At 47.5% G+C, this 20,163-nt stretch overlaps 1 protein-coding gene and 1 non-coding gene across 2 annotated transcripts; one reads left to right on the top strand and one right to left on the bottom strand.

The window, feature by feature from the left end:
• Positions 1–351: 351 nt before the first annotated feature.
• Positions 352–14,236, bottom strand: LOC119181550 (uncharacterized). The gene is made up of 2 exons (XM_075883751.1): positions 14,106–14,236; positions 352–1,092 (listed from the first exon to the last, which is right to left on the bottom strand). Exons 1-2 carry the CDS (start codon positions 14,234–14,236, stop codon positions 435–437), a joined length of 789 nt encoding a protein of 262 aa, XP_075739866.1. The 3' UTR covers positions 352–434.
• Positions 2,796–2,868, top strand: TRNAT-CGU (transfer RNA threonine (anticodon CGU)). The gene has a single exon. It is a non-coding gene; the product is annotated as a tRNA-Thr (tRNA).
• Positions 14,237–20,163: the final 5,927 nt, after the last annotated feature.

The following is a 20,163-nucleotide window of genomic DNA, read 5'->3' on the forward strand; positions in this document are numbered from 1 at the left end:
GATAACTTGAGGTTGTATGACAATTTGTAACAGTGATTACACATGTGACATGCACATGGGCTTAAAGTTACCTAAGATGCAAAGTTATTTCCAACATATCCGTTGTTAGTTGGCGCCAGTCCTGTCGTTTCTCGTGCTCGTTACTTTGTGCCTCCAATATTTCTCCGACAACGCACCAGCTACCCGAAGAACGCATTAAATGTATATTCCTCACAAATCGAGAACATCCAGTGTTCGTCAAGCGTACTTTGAGGTTACCACCCCATCGCGAAAAAATAACACACGTGAACATGCGATTACGTCACGAAGTCGTATAACAAGTCATTTTAATGCAAATTGAAATAGCACGAACTCAATGAATCCTAACATAAAGCCACACCATGTTTTCGCACTCAATGCCAGTAAGGAGACAGATGCGTCTGCCACTTCTTCAGTCAATCTTCCTCAGCATTGTGCTTGGTGCTCATGTGATTCACGAGCGACACACGCCTCGAGAACGCCCTGTGGTACACGTTGCACTGATGGGGCTTCTCGCCAGAGTGCTTGGTGAGATGGACGCGTAGTTGGTACTTTTGAATGAAGTCGGTTGAGCACAGGTGACACACGTACGGCCTCTTCGCTGAGTGGTTGCGCACGTGACTGTCGAACTTTTTGCCCGAGACGAACTTCATGCCGCACATGAGGCACTCGTAGGGAGCCTTGCGCTTGTGGCCCGCCGTGTGCGTCGTCATCGCGAACCTGGTGCCGAACGTGGCTGGACACAGCGAGCAAGAATAGGGCCTCTCTCCGGTGTGGCGGCGCCTGTGGTTTGCCAGGACGGCGTTGCGAGTGAACCTCTGGCCGCACACGTCGCACTCGAACGGCCGCTCGCCGGTGTGCATTCGCTTGTGGCGCTTCATGTTCTCCTTACGAACGAACTTGTTGCCGCACTCCGAGCACGAGTACCGTTTCTCTCCGGTGTGCGTGAGCTGGTGTCTCTTCATGGCGCTCTTGCTGCGCAACATCTTTTTGCAAAAGCCGCACTGGTGTTCTTCAGCCTTGGAATCCTCGCCACTCGACTGCAATTTCTTGGCCTTCTTCAGATGGGATGATCTGCATAACGAAAATGTCAGAGGCTTTTTGTGGCACAAATAAAAAAAAAAGTTACAGCTTTGACGCAAAGGTGAAGCAATGAACGCGATAGCAACAAATTATAAGGTCACGCGCCGAATGGAAAGCAGATCGAAACGTGCCCCGCGTTTCTCGCGCACGAACTACGCACGAAACGTACTCACAAGTACGGATGCAAGCGAATAAGCGTCTCATTTGTTACTTCGCCGAGTCTAAAAAGCGTGCGCTTTTCGCGAAGGGAAACTGCAATGATTGTCGTGACATTTTTGCGCCCGGTAACTACAGCAGAATTGTTCCACGTAAAGCCCGAGGCCAGCCAAGGCGTACGATCCTCTCCTCCTCGCCACCGCGAGATTAGGGGTGCGTTCCAATATTCATCATAGACGGCTAAATACAAAGCTAGAAAGGCGGCAATCTTAGGTCTCATTCCAATTCTTACGTACCCGGCAACATAGACAGCTCTGAGAAGACCGAATCGTAGGCAAACACGATGCAGGCTACTTTGCTGTCTAAACAAGATGGCAGCTCAGCGAATCACTCAGGTAGATCAAATCTCACCGGAATGGTCGTCTGCACCGAAGCAAACGCTTCCGCAGAGGCTCAATGTGTGTAAAGTTTATTTTTTAAAGATTTTACACGAAATACGGCAGAAAATAGAACTTTTACGCTTGTTTATTTTGGCTTTTTCTTTTCGACACGAGGTGGCGCACCGTCGCATAAAAGCAACTCAGACGTGTTCCTATTCCCGGACAGCATGGGCTTGGTGCTGCCTTCTAAGCATTCTGCGCAGAATGTCTACGTACTGTCTAAAAATTGGAACACAGCCAAGGGTGCGCGAGGGAGCGTTGCTCCCCTTCTCTAAGCCGGGAAAAGTACGCGTAGGAAATTAGAGCGGGCACCTCTGTGCGATGTGGCGGCGGGCGCTCCTGGCGCCATCTTTTCGGTAATGCCGAAAACACAGCAGCGAAAAGTGGTAGATATAAAAAGCTTGCCGTTTGAACGGTAAAGAACGTTCACCGGGGTGGTCAAGTTGTTAACGCCTCGCTTTCACAACGCAGATGTCCCACGTTTGATATAGCGCACTGGAGTGCTTTCTTTCCGAAGTTTCTTGCGTTTTTACACACACACACACACACACACACACACACACACACACACACACACACACATATATATATATATATATATATATATATATATATATATATATATATATATATATATATATATATATATATATATATATATATATATATATATATATATAATTCGAAGGTCGTAGGTTCGATTCCTGCTCACAGTTGGTAATTTTTTCATCCACTTTTCTTTCTTCTTATTTACATTCCATTGGTTCTAATAACTTCCCCTGTACATTCCTTGGCATTACTGTCTGTTATATCTCATTAATATTGTGTTAAAACACGGAAAAACGAGCCCTTAGGTATAAACTTCTTTCTTTTATTTCATTGAACGAGGGTCTCGTACTGGCAGACTTGGTGTGTTTAGGTTGTATAAGAGGGACAATTATTCAGCTGCCCGCTCATAATAAGTTCACGTGCGACGTGACGCCAAAGTTGCGCATAAGAGTGTTTTCACACTCGTTGTTTGGCTTATAGATGGCGCTGACTGTCGCTCCTACTTCTAAATTCACAGATAAACCCAAAAAAGTGGACGGGGGGAGGGCCGCTGTGATAGCTCAGTGGTTAGAGCATCGAACGCGTAATTCGAAGGTCGTAGGTTCGATTCCTGCTCACAGTTGGTAATTTTTTCATCCACTTTTCTTTCTTCTTATTTACATTCCATTGGTTCTAATAACTTCCCCTGTACATTCCTTGGCATTACTGTCTGTTATATCTCATTAATATTGTGTTAAAACACGGAAAAACAAGCCCTTAGGTATAAACTTCTTTCCCTTATATATATATATATATATATATATATATATATATATATATATATATATATATATATATATATATATATTGTTGTGAAGCCGTCGAACAGTGGATCGTCCTCTATGTAGCTTGTGAAGGATTCACCGGTCTGCTGTGCTCGTTCACGTAACCGCTGTTCGGCTTGAAGATTACGAACGGCAAGACGGCCGAACACGTCGACGACGGCGGTCTTAAAAGCGGACCAATCGGATGCGTGGTTGTTGTACCACATGCCGGCCGCACCCGCGAGGTAGAAAACCAGGTTGCCGAGTTTACCCGCCTCATCCCAATGATTGGGGACGCTGACGCGTTCGTACATAGCAAGCCAGTCCTCGACGTCGGTGCCATCCGCGCCGGTGAAGACAGGAGGGTCGCGGATGCGGGGAACACCGGAACATGGCGTCGGCGCAGGAGGAAGCGTTTGCTGTGCGGCGTCTTGGTGCATGGTAGAAGCCACGGTGCGGGATCGAAGCTCCAGGGGCATCAAATGCTAACCGAAGGGGTTAGAAGGGCACAGCACTCCTCACCAAATTGTTGAGACGTTTATTGGCGGACACTTGTCGACGATGCTGCTTGACAGCGACAGTCAATGCGGGTACCGACTCTCTGCACGAGCTGCTCTTCTTCTTGCTAAAAAGGGCAACCCACTAGAAGGCGCTGGAGAGGACGACCCACTAAAGAAGCACTAAAGAAGCACTAAAGAAGCATAACACTAAAGAAGCATTGTTAAAAGCAGTAGAAAAAAGCTTAAAGGACGGACAAATACCGGACAGTTGGCGACAAAGTAGAATGAACTTAATCTATAAAGGCAAGGGAGAAAAGGACAAGATTCGCTCGTATAGACCACTAACCATTACATCGGTACTATACAGGTTGGCGATGCAAGCAGTAAAAATGAAAATAGAAACATGGGCCGAACATAACGATATTTTGGGAGAACTTCAGAACGGATTTCGAGTCGACAGGCGGTTAGACGATAACCTGTTTGTTCTCACTCAGTGTATAGAAATATCTAAAATAGAGAATAGGCCCTTGTACGTGGCTTTCCTAGACATCACTGGGGCATACGACAACGTTAATCAGGAAATTTTGTGGGATATATTGAAAGGAATGGGCATGGGCGACGACTGTATACAGCTTTTGAGGGAGATATACCGAGAAAATACAGTTTGCATAGAGTGGGAAGGAATGCGTAGCAAAGAGAACGTTGAGGTTAGCAGGGGTCTGAGACAGGGATGTTCTTTGTCCCCACTATTATTCATGCTGTACATGGTGAGTATGGAAAAAGCGCTAGAAGGTAGCAACATTGGTTTTAATCTGTCACACAAACAGGGCGGCATGATGATTGAGCAGAAGCTTCCAGGTTTATTTTATGCGGACGATATCGTCTTATTTGCGGACAGTCGAGATGATATACAGCAGCTGGCGAATATATGCGGAAGGGAAGGTGAAGCTCTTGGACTAGGATTCAGTGTAACGAAGTGTGGATTGATGGTATTCAATGATCCCTGTGATCAGACGGTGTCCATACAAGACCAAGAAATACCGAGGGTAAGTGAATACAAGTACCTTGGAGTATGGGTAAATGAGAGTGATAGATACATGGAGGTACAGGAAAAAGCCTCGGCAGCAAAAGGAAAGAGGAATGCGGCAATAATGAAGCACAGAGCGTTGTGGGGATACAATAGGTATGAGGTGCTTCGAGGTCTGTGGAAGGGTGTAATGGTTCCAGGGCTTACTTTTGGGAACTCAGTGGTGTGCATGAGGGCAGAGGTGCAATCGGGAATGGATGTAAATCAAAGGACTGTGGGACGCCTCGCGTTGGGTGCTCACGGGAAGACGACAAACGAGGCTGTAAAGGGCGATATGGGGTGGGCAGGTTTTGAGGCGAGGGAAGCGCAGAGCAAAATAAGGTTCGAAGAAAGGCTAAGAAATATGAAGGAGAGTAGATGGGCAGAGCAGGTGTTCCGTTATTTGTATAGGAAGAGCGTGGACACACAGTGGAGAAAAAGAACTAGAAGACTCACTAGTAAATATACGGCTGGTATTGTGAGCCATATGTCAACAAAGAGCGTTAAGGGAAAAGTCAGGGAGGCGGAGAGGATTTACTGGATGGCAGCTATGGAGAAAAAACCGGCTCTGAGTAAATACCGAAAGGGCAAAAATGAAATAAGGAGGGAGGCATTTTACGATAATTCAAGGGGAAGCGCTTTACTGTTTGAAGCGAGATCGGGTTGCCTTAGAACGCGTAGTTATAAAGCAAGATTCAGTAAAGAAGAAGAACAATGCACATGCTGCGGGAAAGATAAGGAAACGGCGGAGCATGTTCTGATTGAATGTGGAGATATCCACCCAGGTGTACGTTTGGGCACGAGCCTACAGGAAGCCTTGGGTTTTAGGGACAACAATGGAAAGCTGAACACACCCGCGATTGAAATAAGTAAGAGACGGTTAGAGTATTGGTGGCAGAAAATGAGAGAGAAAGGACAAAAATAAATATTGGAAAAATAAAATATGGACAGTGTGCCGTAAATGGCAGAGAACTTAAGCTGAAAATTTACCTTTTTTTTCCAATAAGATAGAATTTATCGAAGTAGAGGCATTAGGCCAACATAAAAAAAAAGAAAAAAAGTTTTTTTTTGTTTTTTTTTGTCGAGCCTGGTGGCATACTTGTCACCACCCCGTTATAAAGGGGACGCTCATAGCATCCATCCATCCATCCATCCACTGTTCGACGGCTTCACCACAATATATATATATATATATATATATATATATATATATATATATATATATATATATATATATATATATATATATATATATATATATATATATATACACGCGTGTGTGCCAGTGGCGGCGACAACGAAGCAGCATGAGTCCTTGGCCGAAGGCAGAGACGAAGAAGACGTTGCAGTCTTTGTCCTGTGATCGATAAAGCGCATTTGTTTGATGTGCTTTCTGTGCTCGTCGATTCCGCGTCGTCACACTGGTGGAGGTGCTGGGTATTCTTCATGCTCGGCACCCCTTCGCGGAGCCGACATTCGAGCTCGGAATCACTAATACGCGTCGACACCCCAGTCCACCGTTTCAGTCAGCCATCTGCTAGGCCTGGCTCCCGAGCTCAATCCTTTGCGAGAAACTGCCATCAATCACTTGCCTCCTTCAGCCACCATGGCCACTGCAGCTCCAGTGCACATGACACTACAGAATCCCATATTTCCTGATTGCTTTCATGGTAAGACTTATGAAGGCGCCCAAGACTGGCTGGACCAGTTCGAACGCTGTGCGAAGTACAACCAGTGGGCAACACCAGAAGACAAGCTGACGAATGTTTAGTTCTACCTGAAAGGCAACGCCCAAACGTGGTACATCAACAGGGAAAGAAGCTTGGCTATACTTCCGCAACCAGCGTGTTGATACCTTTACTAGTCTCGACAAAAAGGAGAATGTGCAACGTCTCTGGGAAGCTCGCATATTCAAAAACCAAATGAGAGTGTTGCTATGTTCGCTGAGGACATGAGCCGTTTTTTTCGGCAGGGCAGATCCCCAGGAGCCGGAAGATAGGAAGCTGCGGTATCTAATGCGAGGCGTGAAGAAGCAACTGTTTGTTGGGCTTGTGAGAAATCCACCAACCACAGTAGCTCTGAGTTCACGAAAGAAGCCACAGCAATTGAACGGGCCCTACAGCAACGGTACCGCCAGCAGAACCCGGTCAACTTTCGAGCGAGTAGTTTGGTTACGGCTGCGGCGAGCCTTTCCGACGACAGGCCTCTGCGGGAAGTCTTCCGGGAGATTTTGAGGGAGGAGCTTCGGCAGCTTGGTTTCATTCCAGCAACCGAACCAACGCCGGCATTGTCCTTTGTCGCCGATGTTGTCCGGGATGAGGTCTGTCAGGCTTTCTGTTCATCCGCCTATGGTGATGTGCGACATCTTACTTATGCTGATGCAGTACGATGCCCCGTGGTCGCGCCTTCAGCTCGGCGGACTCCAATGACTGAACCACCACCAACCCTGCAAACACAGCCGCTCTCAGCGCCGAAGATTTTCCCAACCTCGTCGATTTTTCCGACAAGATGAATGCCATGTAGTCAATATGCGAGTCCCACAACGTCGCCCAGTAGTGAGTCCCCACTTACCCACCAGCGTCAAAAAACTGATTTGTGGCATACCGCTGACCGTCGACTGGTATGTTTTCGTTGTGGCGAAGCTGGGAACATCTACCGAGTTTGCAGTTATCGCGATGCTCAGTATTCGATATTTCCTCGCTACTCTGATTACGCTACGTATGACGATCGACGCATGTACAATGACGCCCCTGTGAACCCACTGCCGCAGAATACAGTAATGCCCGGATCACGTTCTACATCTTCAGCGCGGGCCAGTTCCCCTAATCGTCGTAGTTTTGCCGACGTCACGAGGGGCACGTCCTCTAGCCCGGGATGGGGAAACTAGACGCACCGACCTCGGGGGTAGGGTTAACAATGATCGAAATTCCGAACAGCCTTCATTGCAGACAAATGACAGCTCGAAGCCACCGATGCGGAAGAAGACGACAGCAACGACTAATCCGACGAATGAGACAACTGCCGATGTAACCTACGTTATCAGCGCTGACCTCGTCGTTCACATTGACAGCCACCAAGTGACGGCTCTTGTGGATACCGGCTCCCACGTTTCTATAATTAAGCCTACAGCTAGCCAAAAGACTAAGGAAGGTAAAGATGCCATGGCATGGACTTAATATAAGAACTGCAGGAGGTCAGTTGATGACACCGCTTGGAAAGTGCACGGCCTGAATCTTCATCGCTGGTTCCACCGTTGTCGCCACCCTCGTCATTCTTCACGAGTGCTGTAAACAGTTCATATTGGGAACAGACTTCTTGCGCAAATACGGGGCTGTGATTGACCTCCGCGACAGAAGCGTAACGTTCGCTATAAGCTCAGACACTGCTACTGATGAGAAACAACAGCCACCTCACTTCCGTATTGACGATGACGACGGCATACTGCCGCCACGAAGTTGCTCCCTCGTATCCATGCACTGCGACATCTTACAAAACGGTGCTGGCATCGCTGAACACATCAAGGAGCTCACATCTACTAGCGGCATTTCTATTGCCAGGGCTGTCGTCACTGTTATTGACGGATGCGTTGAACTCTTGTTTAAAAATTTTAGCAGAGAACGCCAACACGTAGTCAAAGGCACGGTCATTGCCTGTTTCGACGAACTCGCTCAAATAGTAGATTGTCATTTAGTGGAGGAAGCAGCAGCGTCTGCTATCACTACACCGAAATCTGTCGACGTTAGTCCAACGTTATCTCCCATTGAGCGAAACTGCCTTCTCACGCTGATCAACAAGTTCCACGGCTGCTTGTCATCCACATCAAGAGTTCATCAAACGGCACTTACGAAACACTGCATCATCATGGATTTCGACGCCAGACCCATACCGCAAAATCCTTATCACGTCGCCCCAAAAGAGCGTGAAGAAATTCAAAAAAGGTAAAAACGATGCTTGAAGATGGTGTTATTCGGCGATCTAACAGTCCTTGGGCATCACCAGAAGTACTCGTCAAAAAAAAAAAAAAAAAGAAAAGGACGGCAGCTTGTGTTTCTGCGTCGACTACTGGGAGCTATATCAGATCACAAAGAAAGACGTCTATATTCTGCCGCGTATTGATGATTCATTGGATAGACTACAAAACGCACGCTACTTTTCGTTCATGGACTTGAGAAGCGGCTACTGGGAAATTGAAGTGGATGAGAGAGACCATGAGAGGACCGACGTGGCGAACTTCCCGACGCCTTCAGACAAAAAATCAGTGCGACGTTTTTTGGGATTCTGTGCCTATTATCGGCAATTTATTGCCAATTTTCGGGCATCCCATAACCATTGACACAGCTTACTGGGGAAAATATTTCCTTCACCTGGAGCGAAGATCAGCAGCAGGCATTTCACGTGCTTCGTCAGCGCATGTAAACACCGCCCGTGCTCGCCAACTTCGTTGAAGATGCGCCAACAATACTACATACAGACGCAAGTAATGTGGGTCTTGGAGCAGTCGAAGGACAACAAGGAAAAGGGGATCGCCTACGCCAATAGGACGCTGTCCCGATCAGAAGCTAACCATACTACGACGGAAAAAGAATGTCTTGCATTGGTGTGGGCAGTCCTGAAGCTTCGTACTCATTCGTACGGCCGCCTATACACCATTATCAGTGATCACCACTAGCTCTGTTGGTTAATAAACTTGAAAGATCCATCTGGCTGTCTTGCACGCTGGATTGTTCGACTCCAATTGATTTCACTGTTACCTACAAGTCGGGAAATTGACACACCGATGCCGACTGTCGTTCTTGATCTCCCGTTGAGAGGGCATCGCCAGATGATGACGACGACACGGCTTTTTTGGGAATTGTGGACACTGCCGCCTTTTCTCAACAGCAGCGTGACGACCCTGTACTGAAACCACTCATAAATTACCTACAAGAGCGAAAGAATAGCGTGCCGAAGTTGTTTTCGAGAGGGCTGCCGTCGCCCTGCTAGCGGAATGACGTTCTTTATAAGTAGAACTTTTCATTCACCAGCAGCAGCTACTTGCTCGTCGTTCCTTCTTCGCTTCACCATAATGTACTGCAAGCCTGCCACGACTAACCTACCGCTGGTCACTTGGGTTACGCCAGAACATTGGCGAGAATAAGGCAAAACTATTACTGGCCAAGACTTACTGGAGTTGTCAAAACTTACGTGCAGGCATTTCTAGATTTCCAGCATCGCAAGCCACCATCCATCAAACCAGCCGGCCTGCTGCAGCCTGTCTGAGTGCTGGCGGCACCATTTACACAAATTAGCATCGATTTTCTGGGCCCCCTCCCAAAGTCTGCCACTGGAAACAGGTGGATAATGGTCGCCACAAATTATCTGACCCGATACACGGAGACAGGTGCTCTGCCACGCGCAACGGCAGCTGAAGCGGCACAATTTTTCATCGAAGCCATCGTTTTAAGACACGGTTCTCCCGCAATTGCCATCACCGACATAGGTACTGCGTTCATGGTCGAGCTTTTGGACACCGTTTTCCGAGTAATTAGTACAGCTCACAGGAAGACAACGGCGTATCATCCCCAGACCAACGGGCTCACCGAACGTCTCAACAAGACCCTGGCTGACATGATAAGCATGTACGTAGATGTAGAGCACAAGAACTGGGACGACATATTGCCCTACGTCGGTTTCGCGTACAGCACGGCTCATCAGGAGATCACTCATAAGACACCCTTCAGTCTCATTTACGGACGCGAAGTTACGAAAACGTTCGACGCGATGCTCCCTCATGAGAATGATGGCAATGGGATGGACGCTGAAGAGTTTACTCAGCGAGCAGAGGAAGCCAGATAACTTGCCAGGTTGCGAATCACCAAACAACAAGCGGATGACGCCAAACATTACAACCTCCGGTACAGAACCGTCCTATACAACGTGGGCGACAAAGTGTGGGTCTGGACACCCATTCGTTAGCGTGGGCTCTCCGAAAAGCTGTTGCGAAGGTACTTTGAACCCTACAAGGTTCTGCGACGCATCAGTGACGTCTACTACGAGGTTGCTCCAGACGGCGTTCGGTGTTCGAAGCGCCGCAGACACTCACCAGAGATTGCCCACGTGCTTCGAATGAAGCCTTACTTTCAGTGACTAACTGTGCAGTTTTGGTTTTGCCTTGCTTCTCGAACGTTTAAAATCGAGGTGACGTTTTTTTAAAAGCGGGAATAATGACGCGCGTATGTGCCAGTGGCGGCGACAACGAAGCAGCGCAAGTGTCCTTGGCTGAGGGCAGAGACGAAGAAGACGTTGCAGTCTTTTTCCTGTGATAGATAATGCGTATTTGTTTGAGGTGCTTTGTGTGCCTATCGATCCCGTGTCGTCACAATATACGGTGCATGACATCCACGCCGACGCCGGCGGCAAAATCCAGCCGAGAGTGTCCGTATATTGCTATCACAATAAAAACACGGCATATCACGTGAACGGTAAACATAAATATTGCTACGAGTGAATTAGGTGTATACTTTCACATAACGCCGCGTGAAAATAAATAAATATATACATTTTATTATTGTGACAAAAAAGGTGTGACAGTGCGTATACTAAACAGACGAGCGTTAAAAAGTGCAAGAATGCAACGGGCTTTCGACAAGACTAACAGGAGCGTTGTCGATGTACGCCTGTAGATATTATTGAATAGATTTATGGGGCGCTATTGCAGTGGTCGAGCGCCTATGGTTCACGACCACAGAAAAGAAGGTCGCGGAATCGAATCCCTGCCTCATCGGCCGCATTGCGACGGAGATACAGTAATAAAGGCCCCTGTGCTCAGATTAAGGTGGACATTGGACAACTCTGGGTAGTCAAAATTTGCAGATCCTTTCGGTGAGGTATCTCTTCTAATGATGTCGTGGTTTTGGGATGTAAAACCTGAACAGTCCGCCCCGCCGCGGTGGTCTAGTGGTTAAGTTACTCGGCTGCTGACCCACAGGTCGTGGGTTCGATTCCCGGCTGCGGCGGCTGCATTTCCGATGGAGGCGGAAATGTTGTAGGCCTGTGTACTCAGATTTGGGTGCACGTTAAAGAACCCCAGGTGGTCAAAATTCCCGGAGCCCTCCACTACGGCGTCTCTCATAATCAAATGGTGGTTTTGGGACGTTAAACCCCACAAATCAATCAACCTGAACAGTGGTTATTGTTGGTAATATTAGTTGCGAAGTATAGTGCTTGAGCGATAAGTGCAGCGAAAGTTTACCTAAGCGTTTCAATAGCGCTGTCGCGGACGTAATAGTTATTCCCCCATGCTACATCATCGAAGTGTTCATATCCCTTCCCTAGGGCGTGCTATATATTCATAGCGTGGCTTTGGCAAGTAGAGCAGCAGATGCTATGCTTCCTTGCTAAGACTTTATTCGCTGCAATGATCCTCGTCAATTCTGTGTGGGCTGTGTGTAGTTTTTGCGCTGATCTGAATAATAATAAAAAAATTGGCAGATGCCACGTATAAAGGAGATTGCTGATATGTGAAGCCCAAGTGAGGAAGGCTGATGTGTCACTTTAAAATTCGCACAACAGTACAAGGCGGAGGTAAATTATGCCGTACGTGACTTTCATGTCGTGATTATCACGTTTGGAAGCGTCGTTTATCTTAGTCATCTCTTCACTTCACCTCATACCAAATTTGGTATATGTGCAGTGAGCGAAACGGCCGTGAGCATGCTATCAGCGTAGCATGTAGTCATGTTTTACATGACACGAATATGATGATTATCATGCTTGGCCTTCTCACATACCTTCGTCGTCAATTCACGTCCTGTTATATCAAACTTGGCATAAGTGAAGGTAGCGAAACGGCGGCGAGCACACGTAACGTGGACGCGCGCGCACGCTAGACGCATGGACGCTACGCTAGCAAAACGCGAGCACTTTACCTGGCGCTAGGCGCGACTAGCGTCTGTCGTTGAGGCCCGGCGGTAACCGTCGCGAAATGCGACATCCTGCAGTTTGCGCCGACGAGGTTACCTGAACAACACCGCGTCTGCTTAGCCTCTTGACGGAAATACGCCGGGCGCGCTCAAACGCGCATGCGTCAAAGCAACGCAGCGCGACGTGCGCCTGCGGGTATATGCCAGGCAGATGGGCGCCTGGCGTGCATCGTGGCATTGCCATCGTGATGCGACGAAGCGAACGCCGGCGCGCACGCACGCCTGCTCACGTCGAAGTGTGTTGGCGCCTTGAGTGTGGCATGTAGTCATGTTCTTACATGACATGCATCTCATGATTTGATGTTTGAACCAGTCACATACTTCGCTATCCATTCACGTGACGTAATACCAAATTTGGCATATGGGAAGCTAGCGAAACGGCCGCGAGCGCATCATAAGTGTGGCTGTGGTCGTGTTGTTACATGATAAGCATGTCATGATTTTCTTGTTTGAACGTGTCATTTACATATGTCATCTGTTCTCGTCACGTAATATCGAATTAGGTACATGTGAAGCTTGCGAAATGGCCGCGAGCACATCATAAGTGTGGCATGTAGTCATGTTGTTACATGACACGCGTCTCATGATAATCATGTTGGCACCAGTCACATACCGTCGTCATCCATTCACGCCACGTAATACCCAATGTAGTAAATGTGAAGCTGTAGCGAGACGACTGCGAGTGCCTCATGAGCATGGCATGTAATCATGCTCTAACATGACACGCACCTCATGATTATCATGTTTGCACCAGTCACACACTTTCATCATTCATTCACGTCCCGTAAACACCAAATTTGGCATATGTAAAGCTAGCGAAACGACTGCGATCATACCATGAGCGTGTCGCGTTGTCATGACTCATGAGTCATGACTGACATGACATACCTGTCATGATTTCCACGTTAGGGTTTGTCAGTTGTTTTCGTCATGCAGTCATGTAATACCATGCCAATTTTCAACATGTCACGTAAACAAAACCACCGCAAGAGCAGCATGACCATAAATTGTAAATAATGACATTCATGCCACACATGCAATGATAGTCATGATATGACTATACAAATACGCTCGCCATACGCTCATGTTATGCCATACCAAATTTGGTAGTGATACCATTAACGAAACGGCTGAGAGAGCTAAATGTCGTAGGCGGCTAGATAGATGAATAGATACGCTTTAAGTCGCTGAAGTTCGCTAAGAAATGCTTCGCATTTAATACTTACTAGCCCAATCTTACACTTTGCTTCAGCAAATCTCACTCCATTAAGCATTAAAGAAGGGCTCGAAAGGGTTAATTGTACGCACACACAGGTTCCTTTTCTAGTGGTGCGGTGGAAGTGAGGTGTCCATCATGAAACGATTTATAAAAGAGATTTGATATGAAACTGATTAAACTACTTGATTCTACTCTCAAGGCAAAGCTGAAGCAACCACCCAAGTTTTTGGCAAAGTGTTCTCCAGGCAAGAATAACCGGCATCTCCCTTCTTTTATTTACACGGAACGCTTAGTGCCTATGATGCCTCACCTTTTAGTGCCGCGGGATTCGCTCGTCTCTTTTGAAGCTTCAGCACGACACGCTTCCGGCCCTTCGCTGTTGTTGGTGCTGCTGCTGCTGCTGCCGGTATCCATAGTATCTTCTTCCTGTGCCATACTCATCCTGGGTATCAAAGCAGAAAGACTGTCGGTCAAGACAGTGTGCGATATGAGTCAATAGGCAAGCCAACTACTGATGCAGTCATACGTGATCATGCAAAAATTTTCTCGAAAGCTAGTTTGCGCACGCCCAACGCACTTGATTGAAAGATACTATTGATAAACTGTAGCTGCGTAGACAATTTGTCGAATTAATGTTGACGAGTTTACTAAGTTCATAGTTAATAATCAAATAGGCCGTAAACAAAGACAGAAAGAAAGGGGATTCAGTTACGCGGCGTTATGCGTGTAGCAGAACACTAGCCGCCACGATGGTGGCGGTACTCGGCTGCTCACCCACAAGTCGCGAGTAGAATACCAGCAGCTGTGGTCTCATTTTGATGGAGCTAAAATTCTAGAGAGGCACATATGCTTCGATTTTTGTGCCCATTACAAGAGAGTTATAGTTTGGCGTGCATAACCGGCTAGCGTACGCAACGCGCTAGAGGAAGCAAGAATGCGCATGCGCTTAACCTAAGTGAGAAACGTGCTTTTGCGCACGCAGGTGATCCGCTTGCTAGATGTAGGCGCTTACGTTGCACCAGCGATGGCCGTTGCGCATCTTAGCGGCGGCTCTCACGAGATATCGAACAGCCGAGACCAAAACAAGATGGGTGGGACCGACAACACATCGGTGGTCGTGACAGCGAAAGAAATCCGTGTGATTTGCGATGCATTTGGAACTTAAATAAGTAACCCGATGTCAATAGGTGAATAGGTACAGTGTATTGGAGTCGCTGCTAAGCTGGAGGGCAACGTTGTACTACTTGACCACGCCATTTACGGAGAAGCAGGAACCCGACTCCGACGTGAAGCACCACGACGGATTTCTGGGTTGTGTACGGCGCATCGTGTGTGTTATCCCTTTGAAATGTGGTGGTTCCTGTGTGTGTCTAACCAAAAAAAAAAATGTTTGGATGATGGTCTGTAAAAGCATTGCAGTGAAGGTGAGTGAAATAAAGGTTAGTTATGGCCATGCATTTAGCATGCATGTAGATGGACGTCCGTGTTTTTCGAAGTTAACGAGATTTTTCGAGCACACGGTTCATTCTGAAAGCAGCTATCACGACGTGAAGAATGACACGCGAAGACACCGTGTCAAATTAAGGGTTCAATTGGCAGTGAGCGATTGTCTTCGCCGTCTTTGTCCCTCATGCTGCTAGTTCACCTAGCATCAGCACCCAAAACCACTACTCGTCCTAGGAAATGATCGCCTTGTCTCATGCCCTGTCTTGTGTGTTGCGTTGACGAACATCGGTTCTGGCTAGAAGTAACACTCAAAGGCAGGCGTGTTGAAGATCAGGAGCAGCACACGTTTCAGATGTTGCGCATGGTAAACTAATGCTGTAGGACGCAGCCCTAAACCTAGTTTTCGCAACGCGTTGCGGACGTGCAGCTTTGCGTGAATAATAATAATAATAATAATAATAATAATAATAATAATAATAATAATAATAATAATAATAATAATAATAATAATAATAATAATAATAATAATAATAATCAGCAGCAGCCCGACGGCGCCCTCTATATCGGGCAAAAGCCCCTCCCATGGTCCGCCAATCAATCCAGTCTTGTGCTTACTTCTGCCAAGTTATACCTGCGAACTTTTAATCTCATCGGCCCACCTAACTTTGCCACCTGTTCGTTCGTTTTGCTTCTCTGGAAATTGTCTGATGGCCTTTATGTATAATTTCAAGCGTGTCATTCTGCAGTGAGGCCGGGATGACAAAGTGATTACCCTCTGGAAGGACACCGCTAGAGAGATCTCTCTGATGGTTTCAGTATTTAATGTGATCTGGAAGCCGGTCTCGACGAGGCCAGCTCAGGGTGCAGTACTTTACGAGCCATACTTATTCTCCGTCCAGTTCTTGGCGCCTGCGGGCATCGTCTGCAGTAACCAGCTTCGTGTCAGTGACAATTTCAACTTGCAGATCTACAAACTCCTTTTCCACATCCACCAGACTGATCAATAGTTTCTCGGCCGGAGCCCTTCAAATTGTATTAGCCGTGGATAGCTGTTTGCCCGGAGCGTGGACCAAGTTGAATTGATAGCGCATAAGTTTGATGCGGAACCTCTGAATACGCGGAGGCTCCGTGTACAGTTGAGCATCTTTAAGTCATGTCACCAGCGGCTGATGATTGGTTTCCACTGTGCACTTGAGGCCCCGCACACACTGGTCGAAAGAGTGCATGGCCAATGGTACCGCCAACGCTTCTTTTTCTCTTTGGCTGTAGTATTTCCCTCCGTGTCACTTAGTGATCGTGATCCAGAGGCTACCACGCGTACTTCTCCCGATGGTTGTTCATACAGAAAGAAGAGTTCCCTATTCAAATGAGCTTGCGTAACATGGTAGTATGCTATTGCGACCGAAATGATACTTCGCAACGCAGAGGTCCGGCGTGGGAATCGTTTTGATCCGAATAAAATCGGTCTATTCAAGTGGTCCCATGCACTCTCTTGTATTCCGCTCACCTATCAAGGCGTGGACAGGGCAGTTGCCTTCGCAAAGTTGGGAAAGAAGCGACTAATGCAATCAGCCATAACCAGGAGGGGTTTAACACTAGCGACTTTATTGGGTGGCTCTTATAGTTGCGTAGGGCCTCAAGTTTGCTGGGACTTGGCGAGATACCGTTGGCGTCGATGACCATAGCCAAAATTAAAGAACTATACCCTGTCTTGACCAAGGAAGGCTTCTTGGTCAGGTTTACCCCGGCTCTCTTCAGACGTTCGAAAATAGCCACAAGTAGTTTGTTGCGCCTAATTAACGATCATTTTCAAAAGGCAGAGTGTCGTCTATAAGGTTGACACGTTAGGTTGCCCTTTAGAATTCGAGCCATTTTTCGTTTAAACTACTCAGGTCTTGAGGTCACGCCTAAAGGTAGACGACAGTAGCAGTAGCGTTCGAATGACATGATTATTGTGGTGTTTCTTGGCATTCTTGGAATGATTGCACTTGGTGAAATCCTGTTGTCACTTCTGGTTTTTAGAACACCTTTGCGTCTCTACACACAAAGTTGTCCGAGAACCCTTGCGAACGTTGGAGGCAGAACTTCCTTGTGGAGCTTCAAGTTCCCGCATATTTGGATGCCGCCTGATGTTTTCGGACCGGGACACCACAGCGTTGACTTGGTAATGCGCTTTATGACACCTTCTTTTTAATCTGGTTCAAATTTGCTTCACTTCGTCGCACAGAGGAGTTGGAGTGCTACGAGGTACACTGAGAGCAATGGCTTGACATTTCGCTTGAGAATACGTTTGAGATCAGAAGTGTACTCCTGCCCTACGGTACCAAGTTCATTGAAGATGTCCTGGCTAAGAGTGGCATCGCTTGCAGGGTCAGTTGGCTTGTCAGGTTGCGGTGCGGCGTCGATGAATTTCACGACTACCAAGGTGAGTATAGCAGGGTAGCCTAGCAGAAGCGTAGACTGCGAAGCATAATTTGTTGGACCTGTGAGAAGACCATCTGGTTCGTCGAGTTGAGACGGTACACCCGAGAAAGTGCTCGCGACCACAATAACTTCCGCCCCTGAGTCAACCTTAATCAGTAGGATGCTGTCGACGTGCTCGCAAATGAACTTCGCGTTTGCTTCACAACTGGTCTTGACAGCATGCGTCTCTATAGGCACCGTTCAGTCGAGTTTTCTAGTGTGACTGCAGCGCCAGAATAGTTAACCTATCGGATGAAAAATGCACCCTTGAGACGGCGTCGGTGAGAATGGAACGCGACGCACGCATTTAGCACCCTGCATCTGTCGGCGGATTGTTGCCGGCATACATAGGGCATAGAGATTCTCACAATCACACCCAGAGGTAAATCTGGCGACAGTGAGCTGCTTGATGCAGGGGAATGACGGAATACGTGGGCTTCGAACTTGGCCCGGATTTGTATACCTCAACGACGTGTCAGGCTTCACGTTAAAATGATTGATTTCTCACTGAAAGGGCACGTAATAAGCTATTTATTTTTGTCATTACACAGAAAGGTGTTGTATTTAAATCTAGAACCTTTTACGTTGATGTACAATTTTACAAAGCGTAGGAAGTAACCAACGACCACTAAACTTGGTAGGCAGACGACAAAGTGAGCGTTCTTTCCGCCACGTTTATGTCGATAGTTCATTTTCTTCGCCGTTTGGTTGTGCCGTAAAGGTCAGTGGATTTTTATTTTAGAATGTAACACGCGTGGATGAGATCCATTTATAAACGTTTCGTTTTAGAGAAGCTTTATTTACGCAGTCATACTCGCTTTTGAGCCGACGCCTCACTAGACACCAGCCAACACAGGCCTCGCAGACTCAGCGTTCCAACATCGCTCCTTAAGAAATTCGCATAGACGGTGGCGCCACACTTCCCTCTAGGTATTTGTTAGAAACGCTAAAACATGAGGAATGCGCGCACGCGTCTATTTTCTGCGTGCTCCTAACGGCAAATGTCTAAGACTTTGCGACGAGGCAGTGTGAGCACTGCAGCTCCCTATGGTCAGTGGGCGGTTCCTATGGTATGTGACTGTAGGTGGAGCAAACGCTGCTTGGCTAGGCAAACCGCTTCGAAGTGACCTTTATTTTTGTAGAAATTGCAAACCGCTTTCCTGGCAGAACAAAATTTCCATTGATAAGCTTCTCGTCCCTATAGAAGCCACTATTCATGCGTAGCGTTGGCGAAGAAGGTCTTTCCATATATGATAATGCTCACCTACGTGACTGTGTTTTCGCAGGCATCCGCTTCGCTGCATCCACGGCGACTGGCCCAGATGACTTGGTTGCGCGTTCCTGTTTTTCTCTTTCGGCGTCTTAATGGAGTCGTGCGTTCAGGAGCGCTTTCTCCAGCGTCAATATGCCGAGTGAAAGGCAAAGATCATGGCCTACGAGAACCGTATAATCTGAGAGTGGTACACGCTATACCCTAAACAGAGTATTGTACTCCACACCTTACCTACACCTCAATATGACCGAAACACAAGCAATAAATTTTATAATCCGACAAACCACCAAGGCAGCGCTCCGCCTTCCAAAAACCACCAGTAACGAACGCCTCGCGGAGTTAGGTCTGCATGATACTATACACGAACTGACCGAAGCGCACCTGCAGGCGCAATATCTCAGACTATCCAGCATCAATACCGGTACACATATACTTTCGAAGCTCCAAATTTGCATCCCCGCTAATAATTGTTCCCTAAAGTCACAACCAAAGGAAATTCGCGAAAAATCTTGTATTCAAACGCTCCCCCGTAAGATGCACCCCGACCGCCACCGCGAACGACAAAAAGCTAAATATTCTCCATAAAGTGTAGGGCAGGTAACAAGTTGCAATCTGGGTAGATGCTGCATGCGATCAGCCCGGAGCCACTGTGCGGTGGCCTACACCCCGGACACCGCTCTATTAATAAAGAACTACCTCCAGGGACAACAGCAGAAGAAGCGGAAGAGGGCGAAATTGCGCCAGCGCTCCGCCGTTTCAATGCTACGTGCACCCTAAGTGGTTCGAAAACTGCATTCCTAAATTATGCTAGGGGCAGAGATCACCCTACTACTTACCACATGCTCGACCAGAATCTCCCTTCCTCCCACAGCGTTGAGGTCATCTGGGTGCCCGCGCATCCAGGAAACTCTGGCATTGAGGCCCCCGATTTTTAGCCCGAGGGTCGAGAAACCAGGCACAGGCGGACCTTTTGGGGGGTTTCTTAAAGGAGCGTGAGTGAACCTTTGCTGAGCTCACTGGAACGCTCGTGCGGAAAGGCAGATATACCCGCCCCCTCACCCTTCCCTTACCAATAAGGGAAAGGTACATATGGCACCATCTTCAAACGTTGACCTTACCAACCCCCTCCCTCCTCTCCCACTACCGATCCATCTCACCTTCCTGCCCTCGGTGCAATGCACCAAGG

The sequence above is a fragment of the Rhipicephalus microplus genome, unplaced genomic scaffold (assembly GCF_043290135.1).
Source record: "Rhipicephalus microplus isolate Deutch F79 unplaced genomic scaffold, USDA_Rmic scaffold_20, whole genome shotgun sequence".
Classification (NCBI taxonomy): Eukaryota; Metazoa; Arthropoda; class Arachnida; order Ixodida; family Ixodidae; genus Rhipicephalus; species Rhipicephalus microplus.